At 43.0% G+C, this 26392-nt stretch overlaps 1 protein-coding gene across 6 annotated transcripts in view; it reads left to right on the plus strand.

Moving 5' to 3' along the window:
- Positions 1 to 26392, plus strand: part of ttc28 (tetratricopeptide repeat domain 28) — a 760569-nt gene that overhangs the window by 720992 nt on the left and 13185 nt on the right. For all 6 annotated transcript variants that reach the window (XM_072588038.1, XM_072588039.1, XM_072588042.1 and 3 more), the window contains 2 exons: positions 10159 to 10288; positions 26260 to 26367. In XM_072588038.1, coding sequence (XP_072444139.1) covers positions 10159 to 10288; positions 26260 to 26367 — 238 coding nt within the window. The remainder of the gene's footprint in view (positions 1 to 10158; positions 10289 to 26259; positions 26368 to 26392) is intronic.

A 26392-nucleotide genomic window follows, 5' to 3' on the forward strand; every position in this document is an offset into this window, starting at 1 on the left:
CCTGGCCTGACAAAGGAGCGACGCTGCGAAGGCTTGTGATTTCAAATAAACCTGTTTGACTCTAACCTGGTGAAGTGTGATTTCTGACGTTGTTCACCAAATTATCAGGCATTGCACACATTCTATGGAGCTCACCTTCATTGACATTTTTCTCTGACATACAGGCACGGAAAGCTTCTTCTTCCTCCACTCACTGTCAGTCTTTCAGTTATCCTTCTCTCAGTAACTTCGCCTCTTTCTTACATTATCTTGTTCTTTTCTCTCCATATTTCTTTTCTATTTTTCACCGTTTGATCTCTCGCATCGCATCATTCTCTGTTATCTTTCGGTTGTTGCCACCCACTGTGCTTTGATCTTCTGGAGGTCTTTGTCAGCAGTGGCTTCAAGGTATTTCAGCATTTAGAGTCAAAATGTACAGCACAGAAACAGACCTTTCAGTTAACCTGTCCATGCCGACCAGATATCCCAACCCAATCTAGTCCCAGCTGCCAGCATCCGGCCCATATCCTTCCAAACCCTTCCTATTCATATACCCATCCAGATGCCTTTTAAATGTGGCAATTGTACCAGCCTCCACCACTTCCTCTGGCAGCTCATTCCATACATAGAACATTACAGCACAGTACAGGCCCTTGATGTTGCGTCGACCTGTCATACCTAATCTGAAGCCCATCTAACCGACACTATTCGATGTATGTCCATATGCTTGTCCAATGACGACTTAAATGTACTTAAAGTTGGCGAATCTACTACCATTGCAGGCAAAACATTCCATACTCTTACTACTCTCTGTGTAAAGAAACTGCCTCTGACATCTGTCCTATATCTATCACCCCTCAATTTAAAGCTATGCCCCCTCGTGCTCACCGCCACTATACTTGGAAAAAGGCTCTCCCTGTCCACCCCTGATTATCTTATATGTCTCTATTAAGTCACCTCTCAACCTTCTCTCTAACGAGAACAGCCTCAAGTCCCTCAGCCTTTCCTCGTAAGACCCTCCCTCCATACCAGGCAACATCTCAGTAAATCTCCTTTGCACCTTTTCCAAAGCTTCCACATCCTTCTTATAATGCGGTGACCAGAACTGACCACAATACTCCAAGTGCAGCCGCACCAGAGTTTTGTACAGCTGCAGCATAACCTCATGGTTCCGGAACTCGATCCCTCTATTAATAAAAGCTAAAACACTGTATGCCTTCTTAACAACCCTGTCAACCAGGGTGGCAACTTTCAAGGATCTGTGTACCTGGACACCGAGATCTCTCTGCTCATCTACACTACCAAGAATCTTACCATTAGCCCAGTACTTTGCATTCCGGTTACTTCAACCAAAGTGAATCGCCTCACACTTGTCCACATTAAATTCCATTTGCCACCTCTCAGTCCAGCTCTGCAACTTGTCTATGTCTCTCTGTAACTGACAACATCCTTCGTCACTATCCACAATTCCACCGATCTTAGTGTCATCTTTAAATTTACTAACCCACCCATCTACGTCCTCATCCAGGTCGTTTATAAAAATGATGAACAGCAGTGGACCCAACACCGACCCTTGCGGTACACCACTGGTAACTGGATTCTAGGATGAACATTTCCCATCAACCACCACCCTCTGTCTTCTTTCAGCAAGCCAATTACTGATCCAAACTACTACATCGCCCACAATCCCATTCTTCCACATTTTGTGCAATAGCCTACTGTGGGGAACCTTATCGAACACCTTGCTAAAATCCATATACACCACATCAACCGGTTTACTCTCATCTACCTGTTTAGTCACCTCCTCAAAAAACTCAATAAGGTTTATGAGGCACAGCCTACCCTTCACAAAAGCGTGCTGACTATCCCTAATCAAATTATTCTTTTCTAGATGATTATAAATCCTATCTCTTATAACCTTTTCCAACACTATACCAACAACTGGTCTATAAATTACCTGGGTTGTCTCTACTCCCCTTCTTGAACAGGGGAGCCACATTTGATATCCTCCAGTCTTCTGGCACTATTCCTGTAGACAATGACGATTGAAAGATCAATGCCAAAGGCTCGGCAATCTCCTCCCTGGCTTCCCAGAGGATCCTAGGCTAAATCCTATCCGGCCCAGAGGACTTATCTATTTTCACACTCTGCAGGATTTCTAATACCTCTTCCTTGTGAATCTCAATCCCACCTAGTCTAGTAGCCTGAATCTCAGCATTCTCCTTGACAACATTGTCGTTTTCTAGAGTGAATACTGTCAGAAAATATTCATTAAGTGCTTCCCCTATCTCCTCTACTATCCTTGATTGGCCCTAATCTTACTCTTGTCATTCTTTTATTCCTTAACTACCTATAGAAAGCCTTAGGGTTTACCGTGATCTGTACAACTTTTCATGTCTCCTTCTGGCTCTTCTGAGCTCGCTCTCTAGGTCTTTGCTGGCTACCTTGTAACCCTCAAGCGCCCTAACTGAGCCTTCACATCTCATCCTAACATAAGCCTTCTTCTTCCTCTTGACCAGAGATTCCACTTCCTTCGTAAACCACAGCTCCCGCGCTCTACAGCTTCCTCCCTGCCTAACTTATCTAGGGCACACAGGAACGTTTCCTTGAATAAGCTCCACATTTTTAATGTGCCCATCCCCTGCAGTTTCCTTCCCCATCCTATGCTTCATAAATCTTGCCTAATCGCATCATAATTGCCTTTCCTCCAGCTGTAACTCTTGCCCAGTGGTATACACCAACCCGCTGCATGAAAAAGTTGCCCCTTAGGTCTCTTTTATATCTTTCCCCCTCACCCTGAACCTATGCCCTCTAGTTCTGGACTCCCCTACCCTAGGAAAGAGACTTTGTCTATTTATCCTCTCCATGCCCCTCATGATTTTATAATCCTCTTTCAGTTCACCCCTCAGCCTCCGATGCTCCAGGGAAAACACCTCCCTATAGCTCAAACCCTCCAACCCTGGCAACATCCTTGTAATTCTTTTCTGAGCCCTTTCAAGTTTCACAACATCTTTCCGATAGGAAGGAGCCCTTGTTGCTTTAATCGGCTATACTCAAACTGAAATTGATCTGAGATAAACTTTGCCTTAATTTTAACTTTTTTTTTCTTCCTATCAATAACTTATATCATTAATACAGGCACCGTGGTATGGTGACTTATAAAGCTTTTCACTTTTTCTTTGTAAAAACACAAGTGACAATAAATTGCTCTTCAATTCTATTTTTCTGGGCCTTCTGAATAATTGTTGGCAGGCTGGCAGTGCAGTTGCTGTTGCTACCAGTAGAGGGAGCCCATGTACAGTGAAGCTGACAGATATTGATTTCTTGTTCCTCCTCCTGTTGAGCAATCTGCCTATTTCAGGCAAGTCACAAATATAAATGAGCAGAGCAATAACCAGAGAGGCCCTCAGGAATCGAGCCTCTATTTAATTTTTTCAGAAGTTTGCAATGCCAGGAGCTCAAATCCTATTGTCATCGAACCCTTTAAAAATTACAATCCTATCCCATAAATTTGTGTGTTACTAATGACGAGTGACGCTTCCCCGTCTTAGAGATGAAGGTTTTATTTATGCGATCCTCTCTGACTGAGACCAAGGAATTATTTATTTCCCTTGCACTCCAGCGCTGCTATATTTGTGCTCCATTCTGTAGTTCTGTTTGTAGAATGTATATATTTTCAAGCTGGGAAATCTGTCTTCCATCGACTTGTGTTCAGCTGTAATGAACATGCCTGTTTCTCATCAGCATTTGCGTTAGTCCCCTGTATCACTGGGACAATTATACCTTTCTCCATGCAACAGCTGGAATTAATGAAATCAATTTTTTTTGCTACTTCCTTCCAGATATTTCTCCGCCTCCATTGCTGAAGGAGGGCATTAACTCCTTTATTGGAGTGATGCACGGCATGCCCAAGTTAGAATGCTTTGTCTGAGTCTCAGTAGCAAATATTGATAGACTATGAAGGCTATCATAGATGACCCCAATCAGATATACAGTATTTGGCTCACAGCTGATTATAATAGATTTGCTACAGCGTGGAAACAGGCCCTTCGGCCCAACATATCCATACCAACCCTCCGAAGAGTAACCCACCCAGACTCATTTCCCTCTGACTAATGCACCTAACACTACGGGCAACTTAGCATAGCCAATTCACCTGACCTGCACATCTTTGGACTGTGGGAGGAAACCGGTGCAGCCAGATAAAACCCATGCAGTCACGGGAAGAACGTGCAAACACCACACAGACAGTCACCCGAGGCTGAGATCGAACCTGGGTCCCTGGTGCTGTGAGGCAGCAGTGCTAACCACTGAGCCATCATGCTGTGTTCAAGTAAAACTCATTGGATAATGATTAGAAGCAGAAATCCCACTTAATTTTTCCCTCTAGATCATAGGCTCAGATGTGAATTGTACAACTATAAACTGCTCCCAAACTAAACTCAGTAGAAATCAGGCACTGGACCACCATGGGTATAGTAATCAGTCATTGTAAGTGTGTTTGCCCTCTAAACATCAGTGGAACTACTTGCAGTTTTTAAAATCTGGAAATTACTATGCATTCCTTACCCTGATGGTCATCCAAAGTACAATTGACTGACAAAGGTTCTCTCTGTTTGAGGGTGTGCTGCGCTTTCCATGAGTTAGGAATCCTTACTCAGCCCTTTCCACAGTACCAACACTAAAATGGCAGAGGCCTTCCCTTTCAGAGAAAACATCGTCCAAAAATTGGCAGCATGATCCAGTGGCAAAAGAGTTTCCACAAGATTTAATGGTCAAGAGTAAATAGTTGGGGAATCAAGCGTTATCAGGAAAGGGCAGGAAAGTGAACAAGAGGTGTGTCGGATCAGCCATGATCCTGTTGAATAGCAGAACAGACTCAAGGGGCCAAATGGCCTATTCCTGCTCCTATCTCTTCTAATCTTAAACCTGTTATCTCAAAATATATAGTTTCATCTCCACACCAGCCTCCCCCCCCCCCCCAGCCCCCTACCAAACATACCTCCATGAAAATTGAGATATTGACTGACAATCAAATGTCTGATTGGAATCACACCAAAATAATGAAAACAATGTCACCGTTTGGTATTTGTATTTGCTAATGAATGTAATTAGCCCATTCTACATATTCATAACATGGTAAAGACAGTTAGGAGCAGAACTGTGTCAAAACCCTTTGTTGTTGTAATTTATAAAGGTAATAGTTTCTGAGAAAGGTGATATTAAACCATGTCATGTCATAAATATCTATTGTGTTTCACCATCTGATGCTCTGTTTTCACCAAATCTCTGACTGCCTGGCCACATCTGCAGTCACCCAAGCTGACAAGTATTTCTGACTGTGAGACAATCAAGGGCATCGGGACCATGTTCCCGTTATGTGACAAAGAGCAATTACAGAGGGCATATACTCTACTTTTGGAGAGTTTGACAAGAAGTGCAATTTAATGCTAGATTTATACCATGATTAATGCAAATCCCTCTCAATGTGAGTAGTGTAACAGCACGAGTAGATCAAAAGCCAACTGGCACGGTCATATTTGACCATTGATCCTTGTTCCACACTTTGAGGAATTAATTATGGATGGAAACAGAAAAAAGGTGCTATGAATTAGTCACCCATTGCTGAATATTCAGTTCCATTGACTTCAGTAGAGTTGAATATCAAACATGTCCTGCAACAGAAACAAATATGAGGCTGCCAACATTGTCCAGTTTTATCGACAATTTCTTTTTTCAAAAATCCTCCAGTAGAAGTTATTATTTAACTTAGGATTAAGTTCATTGAAACTCTAAATTAGGTTGCTTTAATACATTGAGGGAAGGAGATATTAATTTTGCTGTGAAATCCAGCTGGAAATAGTAAAAGAAGGTGTTTCTGTCACCATTGCCGCCTTGCCCTAGTCCTAACTCTTAACCCGAACCCTAATTGCACGCACATAGTTCTGTTGGAGCCAGTACCTGAGTTTTTTATTGCATCAATATTTTGAGATAATCAGTGGTAAAGTGATGTACTACCGTGTCCTGGCGAACAACATGTCTGTGACTTGGCTGATGTCTCTTGTGACAGGCTGAAAGGAGCAATGGGAAATAAATCAGAGTCTGTGATTGATTATTTTGGCAGCCACTCGGCAAAGAAAACTTCCCTCTGCCATGGGAAATAGGTCCTGCTGCAGGAGTCTTTTTTCAATTCACTCATGGGATGTGGGCATTACTGGCTGGGCCAGCATTTACTGCCCATCCTGGATTGCCCTTGAGAAGGTGGTAGCGAGTTGCCTTCTTGACCCGCTACGGTCCACGTACTGTAGGACGACCCACAATGCCCTTAAAGAGGGAATTTCAGGATTTTGATCCAGTGACAGAAAAGGAATGGCGATATATTTCCAGGTCAGAATGGTGAGTGGCTCGGAGGGGAGCTTGCAGGTGGAGCCAAGTATCTGCTGCCTTTGTCCTTTTAGATGGAAGTGGTTGTGGGTTTGGAAGGTGCTGTCTAAAGAGCCCTGGTGAATTTCTGCAATGCATCTTGTAGATAGTACACACTGCTGCTACTGAGCGTCAAGGGTGGCGGGAGTCATTACAGTGGATGTTGTGCCAATCAAGTGGCTACTTTGTCTTGGATGGTGTCAAGCTTTTGAGTGTTGCTGGGGCTGCACTCATGCAGGCAAGTGGAGAGTATTCCATCACACTCCTTTGATAACCCGACTTCAGAATTTAGAGATGCTGGTGTTGGACTGGGATGAACAAAGTTAAAAACCACACAACACCAGGTTATAGTCCAACAGGTTTAATTGGAAGCACTAGCTTTCGGAGCGACGCTCCTTCATCAGGTGGTTGTGGAGGACACAATTGTAAGACACAGAATTTATAGCAAAAGTTTACAGTGTGGCGTAACTGAAATTATACATTGAAAAATACCTTGGTTTTCTGTTGAGTCTTTCATCTGTTAGAATACTATGATAGTTTGTCTTTTTTCATGTGTAAATCACAAAACTTTTTTAAAACGTTTTCTCAGGTTAACTGCAACAATTGGTGTTAGACAATATGTTGAAGGTGTTGGCCCGTGTTCTCTGTCTGTGCTGTGATCTTAGATTGATTCTAATCTAAAAAGTGAGATAATAGAGTTCTACATGAATTCATGCAGTTTTTGAGCAAAGTACAACGTAACTCTGCAAGTACAAATTCACCCCACAAACGTCTGTGTACGTGTGTGCGTCTTTGTGTGTGTATGTGTATCTGTCTGGGTTGGGGGGTTATGAATGTGAGAGAGTTTATGTGTTGTGCATGTGAGTAGAGTATCTTAAGTCTGTGAGAGGGTGCGTGTGGGAGTGTGGAGTGGTCTACGTCTCTGAGAGGGTGTGTGTGTGTGTGTGTGTGTGCGCGCACGCACACGTGGTGCAATGGTGGTCACCTGTAGTGTGACATGAACCCAAGGCAAAGGCCCTCACTATCAGCCAATGGTCACCCGAAGGTCCGAGGTAGAATGTCCTGGACCACTGAAGTGTTTCCCAACTGGGAGGGAACCCTCCTGTCTGTTGATTGTTGTGCAGTGCCCATTCATCCGTTGTCGTAGCCTTTGCTCGGTTTCCCCAATGTACCATGCCTCCGGGCATCCTTGCCTGCAACGTATAAGATAGACAACGTTGGCTGAATCACATAAGTACCTGCCACGTACATGGTGGGAGGTGTCCCCACGTGTAATGGTGGTATCTATGTCCACACTCTGACACGTCTTGCAGCACCTACCGTGACAGAGTTGTATGGAGTTGTCCTGAAAGCCGGGCAGCTTGCTACGAACAATGATCTGTTTGAGGTTTGGCATTGTTTAACGGCAAGCAGTGGAGGTGTGGGAAGGTCTTGGCGAGGTGCTCATCCTCATTGATAATGTGTTTCAGCCCCTGGGAAGTACTGAACAACGAAGGGTACCCTGTCAGTTCCAGCACATGTCTGTCTCCTGAGGAGGTCATTATGGTTCCTTGCTGTGGCACGTCGGAACTGGCGGTCAATGAGTTGGGCATCCTACCCCGTTCTTGTGAGGGCATCCCTGAGTACTTCCAGGTACCCATCACATTCCTCCTCATCTGAGCAGATCCGGTGTATGCGTAGGGCTTGTCCATAGGGAATGGCTGTTTTAATATGTTTTGGTTGGAAGCTGGAGAAGTGTAGCATTGTGAGGTTGTCTGTGGGTTTGCGGTAGAGTGTGGTGCTGAGGTGTCCATCCTTGATGGAGATGCATGTGTCCAAGAATGAGACAGATAGTCGAGAGTAGTCCATGGTGATCACACACACACACACACACACACACGGCACAGACAGAGAACACCTTCAACATATTGTCTAGCTGACACCAATTGTTACAGTTAACCTGAGAATGCAACTTTTTAAAAAAATGTTTTGTGATTTACACATGAAAGAAGAACAGATGAAAGACTCAACAGACAATCAAGGTATTTTCCAATGTATAATTTCAGTTATATCACACTGTAAACTTTTGCTATAAATTCTGTGCCTTACAATTGTGTCTTCCGCAACCACCTGATGAAGGAGCGTCGCTCCAAAAGCTAGTGCTTCCAATTAAACCTATTGGACTATAACCTGGTGTTGTGTGATTTGTAACTGACTTCAGAATGCAGCCTGCTAAGAAATCATACAAGAATCTGATTGTGGGCTAATGGAAACTGGGTGCTCGGAATGGCCTCTTATGAGCAACCCTCCTGATCTGCTGTCTTCTATTGCGCTAAGCTGATGTAAGAGATGGGGAGTACTGGTTGCTAGTGCACCTCTCCTACCAGATTCTCCATTCACGAGGATCTTCTGGCAAACACAGAGTAATTACTGGGATGATAATGTCACCAAGGAAGCAAACTGGTCATCCAGAACCTGGAAATGCTCCTAGATGGCTGGATAGACCTTGTAATCCACTAACACTGAGCTGGCTGTCCCTTCGTCCATAGTGTCAATGGCCTGGAGGTTTACTGGTGGGTCAGACATGAGGTGTCACTTTTCCAGTTGTTAGTCACATGGTATCAGGTCTTTCTTGTGACACAGATCCTGATTTTAAATGTAGACTTGAGCCCCTTACCTCACTATGCTGAGCATCTTGCCTAAAAATGACAGTTAAAATGTGAATCAGGAATGCCCCACCTGAGTCTTAAATGCAACTTTTCAGTAAAGAGGGTCCATAACTTGATTCAGGTGATCACTCCAAGTGTCAAAATGGGATAAATCATACACTGCCATTTTTGAGAAGAAACTATTCACTTTTAATCAAGCAGGAAGCCGCAATCTCCAGTGTAGCAATCGTCACAGTTAATGAGTCTGTTCGTCCATCTATCCACTTTGTTCCCTTCTTTTGTTTCTAGTTACCCTAAATCCAATTTGCTGTCATTGACCTTTCTGTTTTCCTCACTAAACTCATACAGATTTCTTTTTTCATCACCATGTCATGTACTTGCCAACCTATCAATGTTTTTAAAATGTTTCTCCTTGACTTTGTGTCAGAGTAGAAGTGCTTCCTTTGAATTCAGTTTGCCAAGACCTTTCATAACATTAAACACTTCTCTCTATTTTCTCTTTTCAAGAGGGAGAAGACTCAGCATAGGAAATACTTGAACCCCTGTGAGGTCACCTCAAATTCGAGACATCTTTGCTTTCCTTTGCTGCTTCAGCAGTGAGCCCCTGTTCTCTCGGTCGTATTGCTGGACCTCTGTTTGGACCAACAGCACGGAAGGCTCATCCTCCCACTTTCCTTGGTTAGCCGGCCCTTGACTGATCCTTCCTAGCATTGCATTAAGTCCAGCATCCTGCCCAGTGCTGCTGGTCATTGGAAAACTCCCTGACCTCTGAGCTTGCCCTTCTGTGAAGATTCCATCCATAGAAACAAAAACTGCCTGCAGTTTTTCAGACATGGTCTCCACTTGTGGCTAAGAGAATTCTGAGATGGCCTCTAGATTTAAACATTAAGCCCCTTGCTATACATTTTCTTATTCTGTTTGTTTTAGTAATAGTCTGGGAACAGGGTGCTGAATATTTTGATGAAATTTTGTTGTCCACGATTTCTCTCTTGCTCCAATACCTCATGGTTGTTTCCATGTAGTGCAAGATCCACTTTAACCTTCCCATTTCTTGTGTAGTTTTCTCTGGAATGGCACTTTTATAATTTTTTCTCTTTATTTTGCACAGCTCCATCAAGTACTTGTTCAGCTTCAGACCGGCGAGAAGGAACAGGATTTTTCTTCAGCTCCGATTCAAGTGTCGATAAGTGTTCAGCTCTGGCGACTGCCAGGGTGTCATGAGTTCTTGGCAGCATTAGGTATGGTACATTTCATGGACAATATTCCTTGGTAGTAAATCTCACACATTTCCTAAGAATCCAAACATTCTCAGCTTCTTTCTTTGATTGCCTGCCGTTTTATGCTTGAAGCTCTTTGGATAAAGTTTAATCCTACTTCAGACTATTGGTAATTTATTGTTTTTTAATTGTCACTTTTCCAGTTGTTAAACTCCGGCCTCATGTGACACTGGCCTATAGAGTTCCCATGGGTTCCAGGTTCAAACGTATAATGAGTTCACTGATCTCAAGCATTTGGGGTATTACTGTCCTCCCCTGTATCTTGAATTTGGAAGGGGAAATCAGTTTTCAAGAAACGTGACTAAGGACAATAATGGATTTGGCTTTAACGCCTGCCAACACATTCTACTACATGTTCAGAATAGGAACAGAGCAAGTTTGGAAGGGAAGATAGATTAATTTAATCCATCTTGCCATGCAGTGAATAACTTCTAAAAACATTTTCATTTCTGAAATGACAACAGTACTTGTTCTAATGATAGAGCCATATCACATGAGCCTGGAGTTTAAAATGAAATACTTTAACTTTTTTTTTCCTTTTTAAAAAGAAAATGAAATTAATTGCTTTAAATAGACATCAAAATGACACTCACTGCCTCTTTAATTCAGAGAAAAATGGGAAAGTTGAAAATTCTTTTACCATTTCAAAATTGCCTTTTAAATGAGCGAATGACTAGCAGTCAGGCCTGGCTGATTACTCCTCTGTTCTAAATTATTAGAACCATTATGTTAAAGTGACTTTGAAAAAATTATCTTCCATACAGTCACCTTGGTGGGAGCAGTGCATTTATACTGTTTAATTTGCTGTGTTTTTGAATGCATTGTGTTGAAATATCAGTTCTGCAGAAAATACAGATTCACAAGGAAGTTATTTGAATAGATCATTTCTAAATAAATTTATCATATCCTGAATCACCCCTGACAGGACAGGAAATTGCTCTTGTCATTCCTCGCCTTTCTTCACTGGCACATTTTCCTTTGATCAGTGGAACAATTAAGGCTGGTTAACCATCAGGTTTGCAAGATGGGCTCCTGGATCTAAATTAGAACCAAATTATATCTTGCTACCGTTGGTTTGAGCATTGTAGCTTGTAGCAACAATTTACGAATGAATATTGAATGTTTTAAAAATAAAAAATTACATCTTTCATGTTTGCTACAGTTGTGACAGGATGTTGTCTTCAGTTGGCAGTCTTGGTTTTATTTGTTTTCTTTCAGTAGAACAATTAAAACAATGAGAATAGTTTAAGAATAATATGTTTTATGTCTCACCGCCAAGGGCCAGATTTCTCGGAGGTTAGGAAGACTCCTTGGACCTTTTACAGAGGGCAGTTGGCAGGATCCAGATTTTATTTTAATATCTGTTCATGGAATGTGAGCATCACTGGCTAGGCCAGCACTTATTTTCCATCCCTAGTTGCCTAGAGGATAGTTAAGAGTCAACTGCATGGCTGTGGTCTGAAGTCTTATTCCATAGAAATGTCCCTAACTTTCCAGTAGCTGGCCATTTCAATGAATGACTTGCCCCACGTTATGACCTGGGCCTGCTCCAGTGTTCCAATAAAGTACAACACAAGCTAGAGAAACAACACCGCATTTTCCATTTCGGCATCTCACAGCTCCTAGCACTCAATATTGAATTCCACAACTTGAAGGCATGACATCTGTCTTCCATATTACCTCTATCCTCTTACCACCTTCACTTACTCACACACATGGACGACATGCATACTTAGGGTCATAGACACGCATGCACACACATGATTGTGCATAGACATGCATATATACATACATGTTTCAGTATGTTATGTGATATTATTGAAAGACTTAAGAAAAATGAAAAAATGCTAACCCTTAAGACTGTAAAAGTACATAATAGTGCACTTTGGCTCTCCTTATAGCACCTGCCACCATTTTTAACATCATTGGTTTTGGGTCTGTTCGTGTCTAGCACATTATATATTTATCATCCCTTAATCAGAAAGTTGTTCGTAATAACTAATTTAAATTTGATCTTCATGAATTTCCATTTTGTTCTCTGATTCATCATACCTGATTGATTCATTCTCAATTAGGGCAGCACGGTTGCTCAGTGGTTAGCACTGCAGCCTCACAGCGCCAGGGACCTGGGTTTGATTCCCACCTCTGGCGACTGTGTGGAGTTTGCACATTCTCCCCGTGTCTGCGTGGGTTTTCTCCGGGTGCTCCAGTTCCCTCCCACAATCCAAAGATGTACAGGTTAGGTGAATCGGCCCGTAGTGTTCAGGGATGTGTAGGTTAGGTGCATTAATCAGGGTAAATGTAAGAGTAATAGAGTTGGGGAGTGTGCCTGTTTGGGTTACTCTTCGGAGTGTCGGTGTGGACTTATTGGGCCTGTTTCCACAATGTAGAGATTCTATGATTCTGTGATTCTAGGTGAATCTTACAGGGGTCTAAGCATCAAGAGCTTATAGCAAGATTTGTGACAGAATTATCAAGGAGCTGGCAGGGCCTATCCTGACATCAGGAATATTTCGGGCATTTATGGGATGTTTGTTAGAAGGCAGCAGCAAATTGCTGATTAAGGGGGGAATACTGCTTGTGAAATACCTGGTAACGGTACAGGTCATATCACTATTATTTATCTTGCTCTGTTATTAAACACACTAACAGTGCAGATATCAAGAAGACCTGACATGGAACTCGGAGCAAGTGCTTGGTGAATACCACTCACTACTTGTTCCAAAAGGTCCTGATGTTACGAAGGACCAACCAGCACCTCAGGGCACCATCCCCACACACCCCTCATAACAGACTTTGACATCAAGCATTTGCTAACCCTTCAAAACCACCAGGGCGCTGTTCTAATCAACTTGCAGGCCACTCAGGAAGCACAGACCTGAGTATTAAAAAACTGTAGCAGAGACACTTGGCAAACAGGGGCAGCCACCCAGCTCACTGACTGGACCAGGATGTATCTCCGGGCTATTCGCTTGCTCCCTTAGTGCCGACCAGCATGCTCACACCATTCTTGCCTTGCTGTGCCAATGCATGCAGTCACACACAATCAGACAGCTTGCCTTGCTGATCAACAGTCTTCAGCCCAGGTGTGGTGTATGGCTCCATGCTACATCAATTCTCGCCTACCCCATGTGCTAACAGCTAATGCAGCAAAGACCGTCCACGTGCAGCAAGCAATCAGCTGTGTCGCATTGCCTTAGGGCAGGAGTCCTCAGCAAAGTCTGTAGAGACACCATTCAATCAGGGGGTCCCGAGCACAAGAGCAGCCTCCTGGAAGAGTGGACTGGCCATGTTTAGGTGCCCAGTCAGGGTGATCTCGGTGAGGGGCTCCATTGCCTCTGCCATTCAGGTCATGGCCAGTCCTGTGGCTCCATAGCATCCAGTTTGGGGGAATATAATTATCGGGATCAGGGCTATGTACAGTTATGGGTCTTTGGATCTGTCTGGTTTGATTGCTGAAGTGGATGGACTGTGATGAATGAGTCGGCACTGTCCAGGTAAACTAAGGAGAGAGGAGGGCTTAGGGGTAGGTGAGAGGCCAGTAGGAGAATCAGCAAGTTATTCTCTGAGACTGAGAGCTGAGGAAGTGCAGAGATGACAATTGTGTGAAGGGCTGGGGAGAAGCAACGATATCTGCAAAGGAAGGATATAGAACATAGAATATTTCAGCACAGTCCAGGCTCTTCGGCCCACGATGTTGTGCCAAGAATTTATCTTAATCTGAGATCAACCTAGTCTACACACCCCTCAATTTACTGCCATCCATGTGCTTGTCCAGCAGTCTCTTAAATGTCCCTAATGTCTCTGACTCTGCTGTCACTGCTGGCAGTGCATTCCAAGCACCTACCACACTGTCTGTGTAAAGAACCTACCTCTGATATCTCCCCTAAACCTTCTTCTAATCACCTTAAAATTATAACCCCTCGTGACAGCCATTTCTACCCTGGGGAAAAGTCTCTGGCTATCTACTCGATCCATGCCTCTCATTACCTAGTACACCTCTATCAAGTCGCCTCTCTTCCATCTCTCCAGTGTGAAAGCCCTAGCTCATTCAACCTCTCTTCATAAGACAAGCCCTCCAATCCAGGCTGCATCCTGGTAAATCTCCTCTGCACCCTCTCTAAAGCATCTACATCCTTCCTATAATAAGGTAACCAGAACTGGACACAACATTCCAAGGGTGGTCTAACCAGGGTTTTATAGAGCTGCAGCCAAACCTCATGGCTCTTAAACTCAATCCCCCTGTTAATGAAAGCCAAAACATTATACGTCTTCTTAACAACCCTGTCAATTTGGGTGGCAACTTCGAAGGATCTTGCTGTTCCTCCACACTGTCTTTAACCCTGTATTCCATATTCAAATTTGAATTTCCAAAATGAATCACTTTGTATTTATCCAGGTTGAACCCCACCTGCCACTTCTCAGCCCAGCTCTGCGTCCTGTCAATATCTTGTTGTAGCCTGCAACAGTCCTCGACAGTATCTACAACACCATCAACCTTTGTATCATCAGCAAACTTACTAACCCACCCTTCCACTTTTTCATCCAAATCATTTATAAAAAACTACAAAAGCAGAGGCCCAAGAACAGATCCCTGCAGGATACCAGTGGTCACTGACCTCCAGGCAGAATACTTTCCATCCACTACCACTCGCTGTCTTCTTTCAGCCAGCCAATTCTATATCCAGACAGCCAAACTTCCCTGTATCCCATATCCCCTAACTTTCTGAATGAGTCTACCATGGGGAATCTTATCAAAGGCTTTACTGAGATCCATATACACTGCATCCACTGATCAACCTTGGTCAATTTATCTCGTAAGTAAAAACAATGACTGCAGATGCTGGAAACCAGATTCTGGATTAGTGTTGCTGGAAAAGCACAGCAGTCTCGTCACATCCTCAAAGAACTCAGTAAGACTTGTGAGGCATGACCTGCCCCTCACAAAGCCATACTGACTATCTTTAATCAAACTATGTTTTTCCAAATAGTCAAAAATCCTGCCTCTCAGAATTATTTCCAGTACCTTGCTTACCACATACATAAGACTGACTAGTCTGTAATTCCCAGGGATTTCCCTATTCCCTTTCTTGAACAAAGGAACAACATTTGCCTCCTTCCAATCATCTGGTACTACCCCCGTCGAGGGTGAGGATGCAAAGATCATCACCAGAGGTGCAGCAATCTCATTCCTCGCTTCCTGTAGCAATCTTGGATATATATGGTCCGGCCCTGGGGACTTATCTATCTTGATGCTTCCCAGAATTTCCTGCACATCCACTTTCTTTATATCAGTCTCTTCAAGCCTATTAACCTGGTTCGTGGTGTTCTCACTATCAACAAGGTCTCTCTCTCTCTCTCTCTCTCTCTCTAGTGAATACTGAAGCAAAAAACTCATTTAGGGCCTTGCCTCCCTCTTCAGACTCCAGGCACAAGTTCTCTCCACTAACCCTGATCAGCCCTACCCTCCGTCTGATCATTTTCTTATTCCTCACCTAAGTGGGGAACGTCTTTGGGTTTTCCCTAATCCTTCCCACAATGGCTTTTTTCATGCCCCCTCCTAGCTCTCCTCAGTCCATTTTTGAGTTCTTTCCTAGCTACCCAGTAATCCTCTAAAGCTGTGCCAGATCCTTGCTTCCTCAATCTTAAGTAAGCTTCCTTCTTCCTCTTGGCGAGAAGCTCCTCTTCTCTTCTCATCCAAGGCTCCTTCACCTTGCCATTCCTTGCCTGTCTCAGTGGGACAAAGTTATTCAACACTTGCAACAAGTCCTCCTTAAACAGTCTCCACATTTCTGTTGTGCATTTCCCGTAGAACAATTGTTCCCAATTTACACTCCACAGCACCTGACTAATAGCAGTATAATTCCCCTCCCCCAATTAACTATCTTCTCATACTGTCCATTCCTATGATTGGCAGAGTTGTTTGTTAGAGTCTCTGCATTACTGCCTTTGCTAAGAACCCTGATACCCTTCAACAACAACAATCTACAGACAAACCAACGGAATACCCATGGGATCTCCGATATCAGGGTTTTTAGCAAAGGCAATAATACAGAGACTTGAACAAACATCTCTGCCAACCATCCAACCCAAACTTTGGGTCCACTACGTGGATGACACCTTTGTCATCACTAAATGAAACAAATTAGTGGAAACCTTCAAGACCATCAATAATACCCTTATTGGCATAAAATTCACTAAAGAGGAGGAAAACAACAACAAACTGCCATTCCGAGATGTCACAGTAGAGCAAACAGCCAATGGGGAACTTCAAACCAGCATCTACAGGAAAACAACACATACGGACCAAATATTAAACTGCAGAAATATCATCCCAACATCCACAAATGAAGCTACATCAGAACATTATTCCAATGAGCCATCACACACTGCAGCACAGAGGAACTGCACAGAGCAGAGGAAAATCACCTATACCATGTATTCAAAAAGAATGGATACCCAATGAACACAGTCCGCTAATTTTTCAGCAACAAACCCAAACAAGCAGACAAAATATGTCCAGAAACTCTAGCCACTCTCCCTACATCAAAGACATCTCTGAAATGACTGCCAGACTACTCACACCCCTTGGCATCATGGTAGCCCACAAACCCACCAACACACTAAAACAGCAGCTAATGAACTTGAAAGACCCTATACAGGCAACAAGCAAAACTAATGTTATTTACAAAATACCACGCAAGAACTGTAACAAAAACTACATTGGACAAACAGGCAGAAAACTAGTCACCAGGATACATGAACATCAACTAGCCACAAAACAACAAGACTATCTCTCACTAGTATCCTTACATACAGATAAGGAAGGACATCATTTTGACTGGGACAACATATCCACCCAACGACAAGCCAAACAGAGACACGCACAAGAATTCCTACGCATGGTATTCCAACTGCAACTCTATCAACAAACACATTGACCCATCTACCACCCCCGAGAAAAAGAACAGTAAATGACATCACCTCAGGAAATTACATCATCAACCCAAAGAAACCCAACCATATAAATAGAAAGCAGGAATTATCAACAGTGCTTTGCCTGAGGCCCACTGAAGACGTTACCTAGTAGAGTGATGAAACATCTGGAAATGAACCTTCCAGCTCAGCGAGCAAACCTACATCCAAAACCTCAACCTGAGCTACAAATCTTCTCAAAACTTGCTAATTCCTATTCCACTCCATGGCTATATTAAAAGTGAGGCAATTGTGGTCACTCACCAAAATGCTCCTCCACCGAGAGACTTGACACAAGTGGCCTGGCTCATTGCCTAGCATCAAATCCAACAAGGCCTCCACCCTAGTCAGCTTATTTACATTTTGAGTCAGGAATCCTTCCTGGACACACCTGACAAAATCAGCTCCAACCAGATCATCTGCACTAAGGAAGTTCCAGTCAATATTGGGGAAGTTGAAATCACCCATAACAACAACTCTGTTACATCTGCATCTTTCCAAGATCTGCCATCCAATCTGTTCATCCATCTCTCTGCTGCTATTGGGTGTTCTATAGAAAACACCCAATAAAGTGACTGCTCCTTTCCTGTTCCTGACTTCCACACTTACTGACTCAGTAGACAAACCCTCCTCAACAACCTTCTTTTCTGCAGCTGTGATGCACTTTCTAATGAGCAATGCTAATACTCCTTCTCTTTTACCAACTCCCTGTTCTTTTTAAAAGATCTAAACCCTGGACCATCCAGCAACCATTTCTGCCCCTGTGAAATCCATGTTTCCACATCGTAGTTCCAAGTGTTGATCCATGCTCTCAGTTCATCACTCTTATTCCTAACACTCCTTGCATTGAAACAGACACACTTTAACCCATCCCTTTACCCTATCAACTATGTCCCCTTCTTGACAGACTCTCTGCATTCTATTTCTGCCCATCAACAACTACCCTCCCCTCTGATCTGTAGTTCTGGTTCCAATCCCCCGCCAGACTAGTTCAAACCTTCCCAAAGTGCTCTCGCAAATAAAGAAGAACAAAGAAAATTACAGCATATGAACAGGCCTTTCGACTCTCCAAGCCTGCGCCAATCCAGATCCTCTATCTGAATCTAAGCCTATTTTCTAAAGATCTGTATTCCTTTGCTCCCTGCCATTCATGTATCTGTCTTTCATCTTAAATGACGCTATCATTCCTGCCCCTACCACCTTCGCTGGCAACGTGTTCCAGGCCCCCACCACCCTCTGTGTAAAGAACTTTCCACGCATATCTCCCCTAAACCTTTCCCCTCTCACTTTGAACCCCGTGACCCCTTGTAATTGAGTCCCCCACTTTGGGTAAAAGCTTCTTGCTATCCACCCTGTCTATACCTCTCATGATTTTGTAGCCCTCAATCAGGTCTCTCCTCAACCTCCATCTTTCTAATGAAAATAATCCTAATCTATTCAACCTCTCCTCCATAACAGGCAATATTCTGGTGAACCTCCTGTGCACCCTCTCCACATCCTTTTGGTAAAGTGGCGACCAGAACTGTATGCAGTATTCCAAATGCGGTTGAACCAAAATCGTATACAACCTACCAACTCTTGGGCTCAATACCCCATGCAAGGAAGGAAAGCATGCCATAAGCTTTCTTGACCACTTTACTGATCTGCATTGCCACCTTCAGGGAACAATGGACCTGAACACCCAGATCTCTCTGTAAGCCAATGTTCCCCAGGACATTTCCATTTACTGTATAGTTCGCTCTTGAATTGGACCTTCCAGAACACATCACCTCGCACTTGCCTAGATTGAACTCCATCTGCCATTTCTCTGCCCATCTCTCCGAGCTATCTATACTCTGCTGTATTCTCTGACAGTCCCCTTCACCATCTGCTACTCCACCAATTTGGTGTCCTCTGCAAACTTGCTAATCAGGCAACCGATACCTTATTCCATATCATATATATCACAAACAACAGTGGTCCCAGCATGGATCCCTGTGGGAACACCATTGGTCACAGGTCTCCATTTTGAGAAACTCCCTTCCACTACTACTGTCTATATCCTGTTGCCCAGCCAGTTCTCTGTCCATCTAGCTAGAACACCTTCGACCCCATGCAACTTCACCTTCCCCATCAACCAACTTTGTCATCTCCATAAAGAATTCTATTAGGTTTGTAAGACATGACCTTCCCTGTACAAAGTCATGCTGCCTATTATTGATAAACCCATTTTCTTCCAAATAGGAATAGATCCTATCCTTCAGTATCTTGTCCAGCAGCTTCCCTACCACTAACATCAGGCTCACTGGTCTGTAGCATCCCTGCTACCCTTCTTAAACATTAGCAATTCTCCAGTCCTCTGCGACTTCACACATGTTCAAGAATGCTGCAAAGATATCTGTTAAAGTCCCAACTATTTCCTCTCTCACTTCCCTCAGTAACCTAGGTAGATCCTTTCAGAACCTTAATGCCTTTTAGAATACCCAAAACGTCCTCCCTCCTCATGCTGACTTGACCTAGAATACTCAAAATCTATCCCTAACCTCAACATCTGTCATTTCCCTCTCTTCGGCGAATACTGATGCAAAGTACTCGTTAAGAATCGCACCCATTTTCTCTGACTCCATGCATAACTTTCCTCCTTTGTCCTTGATTGGGCCAATCCTTTCTCTAGTTACTCTCTTGCTCCTTATACATGAAAAAAAGGCTTTGGGATTTTCCTTAAACTGTTTGTTCAAGATATCACATTGACCCCTTTTAGCCCTCTTAATTCATCATTTCAGATTGGTATCAAATCTCCTGCCCAGAACATTGGTGCCCCTCCAGTTCAAGTGCAACTCATCCTTCCTGTACAGGTCCCACCTTCCCCAGAAGATACCCCAATGATCTATGTATCTGAAGCCCTCCCTCCTGCACCAGTCCTTTAGCCACATGTTTAGCTGCACTTGCTCCCTGTTCCTTGCCTCACTAGCACATGGCACCAGTATTAAATTAGATTCCCTACAGTGTGAAAACAGGCCCTTTGGCCCAACAAGTCCACACTGACCCTCTGAAGAGTAACCCACCCAGACCCATTTCCCTCTGACTAATGCATCTAACACTATGGGCAATGTAGCATGGCCAATTCACCTGACCTGCACATCTTTGAACTGTGGGAGGAAACTGGAGCACCTGGATGAAACCCACGCAGACACAGGGAGAATGTGCAAACTCTACACAGTCGCCTGAGGGTGGAAACGAACCTGGGATCCTGGTGCTGTGAGGCAGCAGTGCTAACCACTGAGCCACCGTGCCCTACTCTGCTCGTCCTGCTTTTTAGCTTCCAACCTAACTCCCTGAAATCACTTTTTGGATCCTCACCCCTTTTCCTAGCTATGTCATTGGTGCCAATGTGCACCCTGCTGCTCACCCTCCCCCTTCAGAATCTTGTAGACTCGATCAGAGCCATTCCAGACTCTGGCACCTGGGAGGCAACAGACCTTCCAGGAGTCCCATCTGCTATCAAAGAATCTCCTGCATATTCCTCTAACTATTGAGTCTCCTACCACTAGTGCTTTTCTATTTTCCCTCCTTCCCTTCTGAGCCACAGAACCAGGCTCAGTGCCAGAGACCTGGCCACTATGGCTTTCCCCTAGTAGGTCATTTCCCCCCCACACCCTGCAAATATATCCAAAACGGTATATTTATTGTTGAGGGGAATGGCCTCAGGGGACCCCTGCACCATCTGTCTGTTCCTTTCCCATGGTATGGTAAAGCATACATGGAAAGGGAGTTATGTGGGAGGTGGATTTGTCCAGGGTGAGGAGGACCCTGACTTCAAGGGAGGCTGGGCAGGGTATGACCACAGCAGTCATGGTATCGTCAAATACTGGGGTCCCGGGGGTTGGGATGAGGGGCCTGAGCAGGTACAGGTCATGTACACATTTTGGATGGAGACCTAGAGAAGCCGATGGGGTTTATGGGAAGGCCTATCAGGATGGAGACTTGGATGTGTTTAGCCTTACTGACACCTCCCATTGTGCTGGAAATTGAAAATGCTCTCAGCATAGAGGGCGATCCACAGTACAGACTGTGTGACTGTGAAGGCAGCCATTGTGCTGGCACAATTACATTCAAATATTGTACAGCGCACATCAAAGTGGTCTGAACAGGTATCCTCTTTTTACCCTCCCACGACATCGACGTGTATTCCCTGGTTCTGCAGGGAGCTTGCTCAGCATGGGAAGCTGTTGGTCCTGGAGATTTGCCTGAGTGAGCCTGGGGGCACTTTGAGTTTGGACGGGCAAGACATGCTGAAGGTTCCTTGCCATTTGCAAGTTTACCCTCCTCGCTGTGGAGGGTTGGAAGGAGGGCAGGTGATGATGGTGGGAGGGGGTTTTTGTGGAGGTTTGGGAAGGGGTACAGCTGGGTGAAGGCATGGACACCTCTGGAGTCTCTTGAGCGGCTTAGTGTTCTCTGCCCTACTGCTATGGGCAGTACCACACACATGTACTTGCTCATTGTACTGTAGGCTCTGCTACTGACACAGACTTCACTGTACCCATGTGCAACAGTGTTTATTTTTAAATGCACAGTGTAAATTTTAAAGCTGAGGTATCCTTAAATCTTGATGTGGATTACAATTGGGTAGGGAATCCTGGGAAATCTAATTTTCTTTACTTCGTGTTCCAAATTGTGTCCAATGATCCATCAATTAAACAGCTTAAAAATAGTCTGAGAAGGAACAATTATGACGAAGTTTTAATGTTCTGAGTCAGAGGTGGGTAAGATGCACTGTTAATATTTTTGAATAATTTGCCCAGCGGGACCCAGTAAGATTATTTTCTGCTAGCTCTGTTCCCCTGGTTACATTAGACGCCTTCCACAGCCAACAGAAAATTTCTGTTTTATCTCTTAACCATCTAAATTAATTACAGCAAAAATAAAAAAAAGATAGTTAACAGTGCCTCAATGACTAAACAGATACATCACAAAAGCAAATGGCGCACAATAAGCCTTTGAAGAATTCTAACAATATAATGATTGGTTTACATTTGCTATCTGACACATTATTAGTGAGAAGCAGATTAGATGGAAGGCTGTATTCTGAAGGGGATGGGTAATGTAGTGGATTGCACAGTCAGTTTGCATTTGTGGGACTTGAATTCAAAACCAGTTCAGAAGGGTGAAATGAACTGTCCTACAAAAGAAGTTTGTTCTAGTCCAGTCCAGACCCCTCAGAATATATTGAGAAGTTAGTCTAGACCCTACCTTTTCCTTATTTTAAAGGTACATGTCAGGTGTTGTGTTCCAGGTGCAATTTGATTGATCACTCGACACAATGTTAAGCAAAACACAGTTGATTCAAACACTATAGTTAAAATACAACAAAAGAAAGAGGAACTTGGAATAGCAACTCTATTGGAAAACTTAACAGAAAAGTAGATTATTTTAATACTAAACTAATACAGCAACATTCCATAAACATGCCCTTGGCAAGAAAGGCAAATTCAGAAAACAGATTATCTCACTTATCACTCCCCTGGCAGGCAGAGAATCTCTAGCTTTTAGTTATAACCAAGAGAGGGACAAAAAAATAGCTTCCATATTTTCAAAACCCTAACAGCAACTGCAGTTGAAAACTAAAAATCACTGGTTCTGTGGGTGGGAGTTTGACCACACCCATTCAGTTTGCTTCTATTGTTTCAGCTTTCTACTTAAAAAAAACAACCAAGACATCATAAGTTGTTTATCTTCTCATAGACTGCTTTCCATCTGTCCCCTGACCTTTCTCTAAAAGAAACCAGGGCAAAACACACCTCATAAAGCCATAGCATCGTCACACTAATGAACCCACCAGTATGCCTGCAATTTCATGGAGGGAGGCATAGAATAGTCAGTGGAACAATGTCACAGGGCATGCTGTTCCAAAGATGGCTCTCCAATCTAATTTTCCAGGACACTGGATGGGAACTTTACTCTGTCTCTAACCTGCTGAACTTTACGTAGGATCCTAACGCTGCAGGCCTAAACTTCCCAATTATTGACACCACTCGTTTTTATAAGTCCAAATGTTTTTGTGGAAACAGAAGTGCATTCAGATAGATATGTAACAATGTTGAATCTCTTCGTTCCAAGAAGGAATATTTGCACCGACCATTTATTATTGCCATTACTCACAGTTAGTAGACTTTCCGACTTTAAAAGGACAGATCAATTTAAGCACTTCCTTGCCAGGAGAATAACAAATTGACTATTTAAATGATATAATAATGCTATCATTATAAATCAGTTTATCATCCAGTTCATTATAAGTTGCATCGATGAGGATACCTATTGTTTTGTTTTTGTTCAGGTAAATATTAGTCAAGGTTATCTCTTTCAAGTTTGCAGGGTAATGAAAGTAAATTGACACAGTGTTCATTTCAGGAAAAGTTGGAAATATTGTCGACAAGATTAAAAATTAGTAATGAGGAAAACAAGAGAGGTCACATGGAACCTTTTACCTGAAAGACAGTAGGGTTGTAGACTGGGGTTACTGTGGTGGACTGGTAGTGTTTCTACCCATGAGCCAGGAGACCTAGGTTCAAGGCTGACTTGCTCCAGAGGTTTGTAATAATATTGCTGAACAAATTAGTTATAAAAGAGCTAGGATTGTAGACTGAATTAGGGAGCCCACTAAAGTATTTATGTATTACCTTTCATAATTTCAGGATCTCCAAAAGCCCTTTGCATAGAATGAGGTACTTTGAATATATTCACTCATGTAGTGCAGAGGAAAATTGCAAAACAACATAAAATTGATCATTGAGACTATATGGCACAGAAACACATCAGTCAGCCATGTTGTCATTTAGACTGAACTCCAACCTCCTCCTATTTTTCCTCATCTCAATCCATCATCTTAATTTATCAAAAGGGGAGCTGTCGAAAAGGAAAGGGAAATGAATCCTTTTTGAGCTTATCAGTCTTTTTGTGATTTTTAAAATGTTTTGGCTTAAACATTCTAGAGGGTTTTCTCAATCTCCTGTCATAGCATTGGCAGGTAAAGGGTGCAACCATCAGAAAAAGACTGAAGTTTTTTTTGTGCCACAGTTAAGGTAGAACCTTGTGGGATTTATCTGAAGTGTATAAGTTAGACTATCTTTATGATCAAGGAGAAAGATAAATATTGATCATGCTATCGCATAAAGGAATACGCAATAATATCATCCATGTTATAGTTGTTGGTATGTTCGCCGAGCTGGGAAGTTGATTTGTAGACACTTCTTCCCCTGTCTAGTGATGTCTTCAGTACTTTGGAGCCTCCTGTGAAGCGCTGCTGTACTGTGTCTTCTGGAATTTATTTGGTCCCATTCCTGCTACCTCCGGTTCCCGGTTCTGGTTGTTCGTTGTGACAGTTGGTTTTGTGATGTGACAGTTCTGTCAGCATCAATAGTTAAAATAGGCTGGAGCAGTGTGGCTTGTGATCCAGATCTGAACAACTTGTCTTCGTTCAGTCTGAGTCCTCGCTGTGCCATTACTGTGTTCCAACAGTATTCTAAACCCTACCAATGTTGATTCAGCTTAGTTCACTGTGTCTTATGCTTTTTTGTGAATTTATGTCAAGGCTAGACTTTCTGCTAGCCAGTCAATTTAAATCTGAAAATAGCTGTCTTAATGCTTTCCATTTTAATTGGTATATGTACAGACAGTTTCCTATTTCCATTCCTTTCTTTAATGGCTGCGTAATTCAATAATTATGGTTTGAAACCCAACAGAATGGTACGTTTCAAGCATTAATTATTAAATTTCATTAAATTTTTGTGTTCTTTATTTTAATTAAATTGTTGACCGAAGAAGTAATTAACGGCTAAATTTAATTGAGTTTAATTAATTTTATAAGCTGGTATGTTGACAAATATCAAACAGACAAATATTGATCAATAAGAATCTTGCTGCGGAACAAATTTCTCTTTCCCTGTTTCCCCGAATAGCAAGGAATGATAAGCTTCCCTGAAGAAATACTATTTCAAAAGTTGTTACCATCAGCAAGGATACTTGCGGGAGTACCACATTAAAATTGTCCAAGTTAGTATATATTTGTCAGCACTCCTCTCAGCAAAGTAAAAAAATTGGCACATAGAGTCATAGTCGTAGAGATGTACAGTATGGAAACAGACCCTTCGGTCCAACCTGTCCATGCCGACCAGATATCCCAACCCAATCTAGTCCCACCTACCAGCACCCGGCCCATATCCCAATGAAAGGTTCGATAACTACTAAAAAAGAGCAGACAACCCGAAATTATCTTTTTCTTAAATTCATTAATCTGAACATTATGGTCCTGAAATGTCCTGCAAGTTACCTGCTATCTGCACTGCACTACTATTATATTAGTGGAAAATTAAATAAAAATAAAGTACATTGGTTTCAGTCTTCATTGAGCAGAAGCCTGAAAGCTCAGATAAAGGACGTACAGACAACTAAGAACTTTGTGCAAACAGGGAGAGAATGCTGGAGAAACTCAGCAGGTCTGGCAGCATCTTTGGACAGAGAGAGAAACAACAGTTAATGTTTTGAGTTCTGCATGACTTCTTCACATAATGCTGCCAGACCTGCTGAGTTTCTAAGTATTTTCAGTGTTTGTTTCAGATTTCCAGTGTCCACAGCATTTTGGTTTTAAGGATTTCACGTCCTGGCTCGGGCCACATTTGTCTTGACACATGCCCATAGGAGTGCTCATAAAGGAACTTAAAAGTTCTTTCAGCTGGTAGACATTTTTTGTGTACACTAACAATACAGCACCATGAGTGACAAGCCTTTGAGCTCATTCCTGATGATTGCAGTCACACCTTGATTACAGGCAGCGTGGGCAGGATGTGTGGAGCACGTGACTTGTTCACCCCATTGGAGGAAGAATATATGATCATGGAGCAAATGGAATCCAAGGTGATAACAGAGAGAAAAGCTGCTAGACTTGCTGGTACTAACAGTTCTTTTCACAAACTGTTGTTTAGGTTTTGACCTGTGCGAGGTGGGACAAGAGGAAGTGGTGTTGAAGACAGGCAAACAGGCAAACAGAAAAACCATGCACTTTGCTCTCCAGTCTTTGCTTGCTTTGTTTGGTGAGTTTTGAAACACATTTTTGAA

The sequence above is a fragment of the Chiloscyllium punctatum genome, chromosome 17 (assembly GCF_047496795.1).
Source record: "Chiloscyllium punctatum isolate Juve2018m chromosome 17, sChiPun1.3, whole genome shotgun sequence".
In the NCBI taxonomy this organism is placed as follows: Eukaryota; Metazoa; Chordata; class Chondrichthyes; order Orectolobiformes; family Hemiscylliidae; genus Chiloscyllium; species Chiloscyllium punctatum.